This window comes from Sinocyclocheilus rhinocerous, unplaced genomic scaffold, assembly GCF_001515625.1.
Source record: "Sinocyclocheilus rhinocerous isolate Xijiao unplaced genomic scaffold, SAMN03320098_v1.1 scaffold185, whole genome shotgun sequence".
NCBI lineage: Eukaryota > Metazoa > Chordata > Actinopteri > Cypriniformes > Cyprinidae > Sinocyclocheilus > Sinocyclocheilus rhinocerous.
In genome coordinates this window covers 1,003,350-1,014,689 of record NW_015662163.1, presented here as the reverse complement: position 1 = coordinate 1,014,689, position 11,340 = coordinate 1,003,350, and the positions used below count along the sequence as shown (strand labels likewise).

Below are 11,340 nucleotides of genomic sequence, written 5' to 3'. Positions count from 1 at the left end.
AGACACTAATAAGAACAATTATTAATAACAGTGCACCTATAATAATAATTGATAACTGAGCACCAAATCAGCATATTAGAATGATTTCTGAAGAATCATGACACTGAAAACTGGAGTAATGGCTACCGAAAATTCAGCTTTGCCATCACAGGACTAAATTAAACTTAACAATATTACTGTTTTACTGTATTTTTGATCAAACAAATGCAGCCTTGGTAAACATAAGAAATCATAAACATTAAAAAAAATCTTAATTATTCCAAACTTTTGACCTGTAAGTGTGTACACACACTTAAACCTTAAATCAACAAACAGAGCTCAGCAATGTTTTTTGCTTTTTGACAACAAAAGTGGACAATATGAATGAACTATTAGCATTCAAAAAATGTAATACTGTCGTAAGTTATATATATTTGATCTGGAAACTGCTTTAAATGTAACTGCAATACAGTCCCTCTTCATTTGCCTTTTCCTGTGCCTTTTGCGTTGACGTGAGCTGCAGATCTGCCACGCCAGCAGCTCCAGAAACACAAGCGCGTCTGTTCTGCTCATTCTCTATATGCTCTAGTCTAGATCTTAACCAGTCAAAATAAGACCAACAGTAGCAGATAAACTGTGTAAACACTCGCGTCGACTGCTGAACTGTTGCCTCGGATCAACCCAACACTGCCCTTTATTTATCAACCAGATCACACCAGAACGTCGTTAACAGAGCTCGACAGGAACTTGATCTAGTTACTCACCTGTCAGATCTAGACATCGACGGATCATCCTCCTCTCCTTCTTTCTGTTGCACCTGAACATCACTTTGGCTCATTGTCATCGCCATGTTTGTGTGCAGCTAACGCGCGAAAACGCATGTCCGGAAGTGCGCTTGCGTCATGCTCGCGGTGGCGCCTGGCGCGTAGTAAATACGAATGATCCTTGTTTGTTTGTTTTTTTTATTTGATATATACTAACATATATTAATATGCTTTATAAGGCTACATATTACTATTATATTTCACCGTTATTTGTTATTTTGTTTAATTACAAGGTTCTTTATAATATAACCTACTTAACGTTATGTATTTTCGAAAAAAATTATTAAATCTGAGGGCGTGCACGTTTATTTCCATTTATGGTTAGGTATACAGGTGTGTGTGCGTGTGCAAACTGCTAAATTCTAATAGGCTACAAATAGTCAATAATTTTGATTTGAAAGTTAACTTTCACTTTCGTTACATTTTATTTTAGCTTAAGCGTTTAAAACGGTGTTTAAAACAATGCCTATGTGAGACGGTATGTGTGCACTCACTTGTTGCGTCATGACGTCCTTTCTACATTTTTGTAGGCCAAAACGCCACGAACTGAATAGAACTTGTCAATTTGTTTTACAGACATGTACACCCCTTCGCACTGCAGCCAGAAATGCGCCGCACATGATTTGTTCCGAACACTAGGCAGACTCATTCATTCGCATCAGAAGCAGACTTCATTCACGTAAAACATGCGCTGCCGCCTTTTACCAATCCTAGCCTACTACAGTGAAGGATTAATTCGGAATTATTAATTATGTCCTGGTGACGTTGCTTGGTAGCTATCCAATGGCGAACGACTGGCTTTTGAATATTACATTTCTAATGATGACGTTGCTTTCATAAGCCTACCTTTAGCTCATGAATATTAATAACCATGCCTCGCCATAGTAAGATTCGTAAATGAGTTGACCGGACTGCTGAATCTTCTGCACCAGATCCATCCGATCTCACCCACAGCCAAGTTTGCCGACTCCGCATACAGCACCGGAATTACTGACTGCACGCTTGTTTTCTCTTTTCCGTAGATCTGATGCAATGAGTGCTTTCACTCATTTCTTGAATCCTTCGAAAATGGCTTGGAAGAATTATAATTTTGCCGTCTAATTAAAAGCGCATATTTTAATATTCGGTACGGTTTTTATTAATTCGTTTTTTCACTGGTCACTGAAGCTGCACAGGACCATGGATCCTCCACCGTCTTCAGAGAAATCGCATCTCGTCAACGAAAGAAATGCCAAAATATACTCCTTAAAACTTAACAGGTAAAATGATATTAATCTATTTCAATTATTTAATAATAATAGGCTAATAATAATAATTTGGGAGATATTAGTGTGATTCTAAAATGCATGGTTTGGAAATTGGTGCACAATTAATGATCAGAATTATAAAATTGATCTGTATGTTGTGTAGCATTGTATGGAGAATCAAACATTAATAATAATAATAATAATAATAAAATGGCAATTTAAAATAGTTAAGTCTTATTGACAATATCTAAATCTTTCCAAAATCCTCTCAACATTACAGACCTGTCACAGCGAACAGATGCATGATATTTCCACATTGTGACACTAATTCAAAAGCCATATGCGCCAGTCTTGCCTCGTGAAAGCCATCCATGTTTATTCTGAAAACAGACGTAAATTAAATTGTGTATTTGTTAAGCATGCAGTGCGTGAGATGTTTAATTAAAAAAAATAATAAATCTATGCTTGAGTTCATTTTGGACATTAACCTTTTTGAGCAATGGCCTCAAGTAAGTTTAGTGAGCAGAAGAATGAACGTAGTCTACATAGCATGGCTTCCATATGGGCTAAGCTTTCCATTGTGTTTCTTAAAGTAATAAAAATCAGATGAAAAAAAAACACAATTGTTATCAAACTCTTCATAGACCCTTTCTCTTCCTCTGCACGCCCTACTAAAATGATCCTAAAGCAAGCAGGTGATAGAACAGTTTCAGCACCATGGACAGATTCACTTCGGTTGTTAATATTAAAAAGAGCAACGCGTGAACTCAGAAATTATACTTATCATATCTACTCAGAAATGATAAATAACATACAGCCAACATGTTTAAGAAAATATTTATGAATATTATGTTATTTAAATATTATGCTCCCCATTACTCCTAATTATAAGCAGCGTCCTGGTGGTAATACATTTTTAGATTTTCGTCAGACGAAGAAATATTTTACTCAGAATTTTGGCTCATTATTTAGGCATAAATAATAGGCTAGATAAATTCGAGTATTGGTACGTAACGAAACGTCGTCAGCATTTATCACGAATAATACGAAAATATGACAGCTGTATAAAAGCTTTACAAAATAGCTTTTACATTTTTGTGGAGTTTAGGATGATGTCGAGGAACAGTACGATTAAAATGCGTAAATATAGAACATTTCATCGCACAGTTTTATTCTGAACATATGTAAAACTGTGCGATAAAATGAGTAAAAGTCAGGCGATAGTTATCACAAGCGATTGAGCAAGTGTTACATTGTTCAAGTTGTGTGCAGTGAATTGCAATGAACAGGCTGCTGTTTCCATCAGTTGGATCGTGGTCTTGAGTGAGAAATGGCGAGAGCTCATGTAAAATTCAAGCTGAATTTAGATGGATGTGGCAGAGGCGTTTACTAAAGCTGCTGAAACAAATAAAGGATCACTTATCTATTTAGCTTGGTGACATATTACATTAACAAAAATGTATTTTCAAAAATAGTACACTGATAATACATCAACAGGTCACCTGAACAAATTTCGAAGGACATGGAACAAGGGCACCTAAGAAGTAGATGCTATCCAGAATTAGGTGTTACTCTACTCAGGAAGTGGGCATTCTGTTTTATAGAGCTGTTTTCTCAAATTGAAAAACAGCCGTGCTAAATAGTCTTTAAGAGCGAAGAAAAAAAGAGAGTAGCTAAATGCGCGCGATATGATAAAAGCTCGCTATTTTTAACTATAATTATTACTATTATTAGGCTATGTTTTTATTCATCAACCAACAAATCCTGTTATATCAATTACAGAACATCACAGCACAACACTTTTCACAGTCTTGATCCTGTGACGTGTATAATATTAAAGTGCTCAGAAGCAGGACCCGGACTGCACTGCCACAAGATCGACAGCATGTTTCAGCCGAAAACCTTCTGCCACACTGTAAACATCTCCATATGCACCGTACTAAAGAGCATTTATGCATTCAATAGGAAATAGTGTTATATGAGGGACATACACTGTCTTATTAAAACATACTACAAATGCTGTTAAACCTGCATGCCAGCTGTGGTTGCCAGAAATTAATTGTAAAAAAAAAAATAATAATAATAATAATAATATAGAAATACGGTGACGTTTCAAGCATTAGGAACCATTGGTGCCAGCTGTATTTACCGATAAGATGTTACTAATATACTTTCGAAAATATCGACAACTATTGGTTGTCATCCAGCATTATAATAATAAAATAAAAAAACACAAATTTACAGTTAATAGCCTAATAGGCTAACTGACTCCTCCAGGAATGAATGTAGCCTATATTGACAAATTAAACCCAAAACACCACAATGGTAAAACTAAATACACATAAAATGAACATAAAATGTTATAAAAATAAACATAGACATACAGTAAGATTACAAAATAAGACGAAACGTAACTTAATGTATCGGCTAATCAATATGATTATAGGAACCGTAAAAGATAAGGTGCCTTATCTTTTTTTTTTATATTCTTTTTCTAAATTGGGAACAGATTTTTTTTTTTAATGATTAGTGTTTCCATTCACATTTCTCATGCAAATAAATCTCTGCACACTTCCTAATTTCAGCACAATTACAGTAGGCCTACTGTTATATTTTAATAATACTCAACGCTGCAAATGAATTCTGATTGTGAAGTCAGTAAGTAGAGTAAAGGCTCGATTTCACAGTGTCAGGAGATCAGAAAAAAAATAGGCTATGTGTTGTATGTATGCTTGCTGGTCTATGTCTGCACAAAAGAAAAAACCCCATCCAGTGCATCATGTCTGTGTCCCTGTGGGGTGATTAAACAGACGCCGTGTTCCACTCGACTGCCTCCGTTCAGCAGCAGCGCTCGTGCGCGCGTGATGCAGTACTCCGGTTATCTCATGCGCACCGAGATTGCGCTTTCCGCCCCATTAGCTCCATCATAGCGTCTCTCTCATCAACACACAAGACAGAAGGGCCAAAACCCACCATGTCAGCAGATTTAAACTCAGACTGATCTGGGTCCTCGTGGCATGAGCTGTGTATTCACACACAATATTTCCCTCTACAAAGCACTTATACATATGATTTTAATATATACACATATCTGTTAGGGTCATAGGAATGCTGGAGTCTATCCCAGCCTTTTGGGCCACATGCGATTTACATGATATGATGTTTGCACATTTTATGTCTATAACTCCCTGATAAGATAGAACCAAAAACAGGTAGTATCTGTGTGATGGCTGATTTATAATGGTGTCACTGCACATTATGTGTTGTTCTTACAGTGAATTCTCAGGTTCCAAAGAAAGTTGTCCAAACTTGCCTTTGGGAAATGGCGATATGGCTGGTGCTATCGAGCTGAAGAGGCCTGTTGGAACTCATTGCCATGGAAAAAAAGCAGCATTCGTTGAGAGCCATGAGAAACTCATTGCAAAGAAGAAGCTGTACATCGCCTCCATAGTCTGTCTGGTTTTCATGATTGGAGAAGTTATAGGTAAGAATACTGTGCCTTTTTGCAAAAAGTTTAGAGTTTACTAATATGATGAAGCCAGAATCTTTGAAGAATTAGCATAAATCTAACATTATTTTTCATAAATGTAATAGACTATATTAAAAGCACATTAAAGTTAAGGCAATGTTTTACCACTGAGTAGCTCACACAAAAATGAAAAGTTGCTGAAAATTTACATACCCTCAGGCCTTCCAAGATGACTTTGTTTCTTCATCGGAACAGATTTGGAGAAATTTGGAGCATTATGGTACTTGCTCACCAATGGATCCTCTGCAGTGAATGGGTGCCGTCAGAAGGAGTCCAAACGTAAATGCAAGCAATTAATTTTGCTATGTCTTTGAATGCCAAAGTTGTTCTCCTCACAATAAATGCCCTGGTTGCATTTCACAACCAAGTAAATGATGGATTAAGCAATTTGTCATTGTAGTTGAAAAATGCTGGATCAAAACCAGTCCTTGACTCATATTAAATATTAAATGCGATAAGCAAGCGTTTCTGTGTTTTGTTCAGCCTGTACAGCACTTTTTTGTTCAAGTCAGCATTCACAATCCAAGTACTCTTTAAAATAATTATGAGTCATTCTCTCTTTTAAACTACAAATGATGTATGCTGTGTTAGCTTTCTCCAAAGCCTTTTGTGCCTCACTTCAGTAATGTTTTCGGAGTCCAAACAGCTGATAAAAACATCACAATAATCCACAAGTAATCCACACAACTCCAGTAATAAACAAATCCATCTTTAAGATCCTCTATAACATTTCTTTCTCCAGTGAAAAAGTCTACTCGTCTGAATCAGGAGAGAATCAAGCACTGATTACAAGTGAAAACATTTCAAACCATTCTAAACTGATATGCTGGAGAGATTTTGATGTGAGAGGACAACAGAGGATGGACTTCTTCACCAGAGGAAACTTTATTATTATGGATTATGGACTCGTTTTGCCCAGAAGCAATGTTTTAAAGTTAAAACACAAACATGCAGCTTCTTACTTCAAAAGACATTAATTAATGGACTGGAGTCATGTGGATTACTTGTGCTCATTCTCTCTTTTAAACTACAAATGATGTATGCTGTGTTAGCTTTCTCCAAAGCCTTTTGTGCCTCACTTCAGTAATGTTTTCAGAGTATAATAAAATAAAGACATTTCATAATGAATAACATTTAGTGAATGCTCTATGGTGGATTATACAAGCAAATCATCTCTATCTACACTCTTAAAGATAAAGATTCTTTATTGGCATTGATGGTTCCATGAAGATCCTTTAACATCCATGGATGCTTCCCCTTGCACAAATGGCTCTTTATAGGCTTACATTTTTAAAATGTTCTTCACACTAAGAGAAAAATGGTTCTTTTAAGAACTGTTCACTGAAAGGTTCTTTGGGAAACCAAAAATGGTTATTCTATGGCATCTCTGTGAAGTCTTTATTTTTAAGAGTGTATCTCTCTAATAGTTATTTATTTTTCTCTGCTGTGATGCAGGTGGTTATCTAGCACACAGCTTGGCCATTATGACCGATGCGGCCCACCTTCTGACAGATTTTGGCAGTATGATGGTCAGTCTTTTCTCCTTGTGGATCTCCTCAAGGCCACCAACCAAGATAATGAACTTTGGCTGGCACAGATCAGGTTAGTCCAACCCATTACCTTCATGATGTTCCTATATATGCTGTTTTTTCCATGTACGTAAATAGGAGAAATTTCAAAGAATCGTTACATAACTTTTTCCCATACAACAGTAGTTCATAGTGAACACATCTGTCTGTCAAGCACCAAAATCAACAAAAAAATATCACAGAAGAAATTAATTGTTGTGCTATATTCTACATCTTCTGAAGTTATGGGATAGCTTTGGATGAGAAGCAGACTGAAATTTAAGTCAGTACTATTCCTTTAAAGCAGATTTTAAGACTTCGCTACATCCAGCTGTGATGCTAAACCATATTTGTCTCAAATGAACATCTCACAGAGATTCTGGGAGCCCTGATCTCTGTGATGTCCATCTGGATCGTGACTGGGGTGCTGGTGTATCTTGCCATTGAGAGGGTAGTAAAAAATGATTATGAAATCGAAGGCCATGTGATGCTCATCACCTCAGGTTGTGCAGTCGTGGTCAACATCATGTGAGTAGACGGACGCTGGAATTATAACAAGCTAGATGCTGCTGGCTGCTTCTTCTGAGACCAATGTTAGCAACACTAAAACATGCAATATGCTAAATTATGCTAGAAACATGCTAGCAATGTGCTAAAACGTTTTCTCTCTCTTTCAAACCTCAAGCTTTCCAAAGGTTATTTCAGACAAGGCTTTGTCAAAATTTGTCATTAAACTTTATGTCGTTTTTTTATATAGAATCTCTATTAGAAATAAAGTCAAAATTCAGATATTTAATTAGCAATTGTGGAATGTACAGATATTTGAAAAAATGAAACCGTAAAACTAGAATTTTGTTAAATTGATATGCTTTTGTGTGCATTATTGTTTATATTCCAGAATGGCCTACATTCTGCACCATTCCACGACCTTCCACAGTCACGGTTCAGGCTACCACAAGATTGATGAGAATGGGATGAGCCCTGTGGGCCATGGCCACTCCCACAGCCTCCTGGGTAATCATGGGAACACCAGTGTCAGAGCAGCATTTATTCATGTTTTGGGGGATCTCTTACAGAGCTTTGGAGTGATGGTGGCCGCCATCATTATCTACTTCAGGGTAAATGAACACTGACAAAAAGAATTATCCTAAAAATGTGTCTTACCTCTTTCAATCCCTTAAAGCCCAATATAAAATGGCATTCAGTCCAATTAACTTCCACGTGCCAATGAATATGATTAATCTGTGTAAATAATGGAACCCTTTAGTGTTCAATGATGAATCATGCACAGTAAGAGTCATTTATAAAAGCAAAAAAGGTCAATTAAATTGTTTTTAAATATTTTGTCTTATTTAATGGCTTGAGCATGTTTAATGAAAAAGAAAAGAAATTCTAAACTAATTATTTACACTTATGTTCAAAAGTCAGTATGATTTTTTTGAAAGACAAATATTTTTAATCAGCAGAATGCATTAAAGACATTAAATATATTAAAGTAAAAACAGTAAAGACATCTATAATATTAAAATAAAGTTTTCTATTTCAAATATATTTAAATGCTGAAGTTTTGAACTTATATATATAATAATATGATAATAATTTAAAAAAAAAATTTATGCATTTAGCAGACACTTTTATCCAAAGCGACTTACAGTGCATTCAGGCTATATATATATATTTTTTTATCAGTATGTGTGTTCCCTGGAAATCGAACCCACAACCTTTTGCACTGCTAACACAATGCTCTACCACTGAGCCACAGGAACTCTATATATATATATATATGTATAAATTAAATTATTAATTATTAAATTATTAATAAGTTATTTTCAAGTGTAATAGTATTTCTCAATATTACTATTTTTTACTGTATTTTGATCAAATAAATGCAGCCTTATTGAACATAAGAGCCCTTTAAAAAATCATACTGACCCCCAATTTTTGGACAATAGTGTGTATGCTTTTTTTTAGATAATCAAATTGAATTCTCTTGAAAAGGAAGAGGACACTGAATTCTTTTCACGACTCTTGAAAGCACTTGAGTGGAGAATGTTTCTTCTGACATTTGCAGTCTAATTCATTTTGACACTTTGCGAAGAACCATCTGATTTTGTTCTTTAATGCATCAGTGCCCCCTATTCTCTCTCCACCTTCTAATGCAGCCAGAATACAAAGTAGCCGATCCCATTTGCACTTTCCTCTTCTCCGTGTTCGTCCTGTGTACCACAACTACCATCCTGAGAGATGTCTTCCGCATTCTCATGGAGGGTAAATTTGCTCATTTAATAATTTAACTACGGTTACCTTATTCTCAATCACTTAAAATATGCATGCAATGTCAGTATATTTTCGGTTGCATAATACATGTGGTTTAATTTTCGGCATTTAAAGGTGAAGTGCAGACAAATTTCCCAAACAACGAGTCCCAAAAAAATTGAAAAAAGAAAATGACACACATCACCCTTAAATTCAAACTATGAGTTTCTCAGACAGATTTGCCTCTATCTTTGTAAACTCAGTGCCATGTGTCTGTGTTCAGGGGCACCCAAAGGTATAGAGTTTAATTCAGTGAAGGAGGTTCTGCTGTCTCTGAAAGCAGTGAAGGCCATGCATAGCCTACATCTATGGGCTCTCACCATTGGCCAGAGTCTGCTGTCTGTTCACATAGCTATTGGTAAGTTTACTAAATAACACCTGCTTCACAGCATTGTTTTACAGTTATTCTTTAACTGTTCATTTGTCTTGTTAAAAGCTATGTTAAAGGTGTCCGTTTTGTGCCTCTTTTGTTGTCCCACTGATATAACTACTGATTTAATTACAGGACATGTTATTTAGTACATAATTTTTTATATATTATTTAAGTGTGAAATTAAACATTTTTAAATAAAATATTTAAAACATTTGTATTATTTTTTGTAATTGTTTATTATTATTTAAATGTAAAAACGCTTATTTTTATATGAATATTAAATTTCTATTTGCATGTCTCCATTTATTACCATTACATTTTAATGGGTTTAAATGTTACTTACATTTTGCTGTTTTTACTGTCTTTTATTTATATTACAAATTAAGAACCCTGTGGTTCAAATTGAATTTAATATTTTATTATTTATTTACTATTATTATTTGATTACAGTATATTGTCCTCAAGGTCAATTTTTTTTTATTTATTTTTTTTTGTGAGTGTGGGAAGGGGGAATAAGTTGACACATATCATGAAATCCTTCAGACCAAATTTGGCTTTTACAGCACAACCATTCAAGTGGAGCCTTATTGCGAGGACATGATCCACTGCGCCCAGTGCCAGGACCCTATGGACTAAGTTCTCCAAGCGCATCGGTGAGAGGAGGCTGCCTGTATAAAATGTATGCACACATATTAAGCTTCATTGAGGGTCCAAGCCAGAAATGGAAACACTGTGCAAATGTCTCATCTACATATCACTACGAATATGTACATGCCAAATGCATTTTTATCGATTAACAAGAAAATTTAAAAAAAGAGAGATTTCACACTGTGCCATCTTAAAAGTGCATCTTCAGCATCACAAATGCATTGGTTTATGGGAGGAATAGCTTTAAAATGAAGTGTTGATGTTCAGTTTTACATACTGTATGCAAAGATCAACTGAATTGAGCGGCAGCACATAAATATGAGGCCTGGAGGCATCACTGTGAGCCTTTTTATTGTGACATTGCAAGGTTTTGCTTGGCCAGCTGGCATCGTATATTACAGCAGAAGTGTACTGTAATTGCCTGTCTGTGGTCTTGGGAGGGTAAAAGATGGGTATTGACATGACTTCCTTAAAAACAATTAAAATAGGGTTTATTATGCCCCAGCCAGCCTTGCGTCCGCTGTCAGCATGGTTCTCTAATCAATGTGAATGTCCGCCAAACTGCGGCATGATGTTGTAGGGCTTAAAAAGAAATTGTGCTCAAGTGTAATTATGGATTTTGTTGGCGATCTCTCACTAATGTCTTGTCTCATGGTACAATACTATTTGCAAAAGCAAGCGGGTGATTAACTCTGTTCTTCCTCACTGGCTGTGATAGTGAAGGTGCTGTTGTGGTTTTCATGTGGCTTTGAAAGAACAGTGGAGTCAAAATGGCTGATGAATGAAACAACTAAGAGTGATATTAAAGGTGAAGTGTGTAACTATCTTGGTTTCATGTGCAGAAATTAGTATAAGT

General features: G+C 35.7%; 2 protein-coding genes across 2 annotated transcripts in view; one reads left to right on the top strand and one right to left on the bottom strand.

Moving 5' to 3' along the window:
* The window catches only part of LOC107727570 (uridine-cytidine kinase-like 1), a 26,927-nt gene extending 26,051 nt beyond the window's left edge, over window positions 1-876 (bottom strand). Inside the window, exon 1 of the mRNA XM_016537469.1 lies at window positions 744-876. Coding sequence (XP_016392955.1) covers window positions 744-829 — 86 coding nt within the window. The 5' untranslated portion in view covers window positions 830-876. The remainder of the gene's footprint in view (window positions 1-743) is intronic.
* Window positions 877-5,318: 4,442 nt separating this feature from the next.
* On the top strand, window positions 5,319-10,518 carry slc30a2 (solute carrier family 30 member 2). Its single transcript, XM_016537495.1, has 7 exons — window positions 5,319-5,534; window positions 7,035-7,181; window positions 7,522-7,675; window positions 8,046-8,265; window positions 9,310-9,415; window positions 9,687-9,821; window positions 10,354-10,518. The coding sequence occupies exons 1-7, from the start codon at window positions 5,381-5,383 to the stop codon at window positions 10,470-10,472; spliced, it is 1,035 nt and encodes a 344-aa protein (XP_016392981.1). The 5' UTR covers window positions 5,319-5,380; the 3' UTR covers window positions 10,473-10,518.
* Window positions 10,519-11,340: the final 822 nt, after the last annotated feature.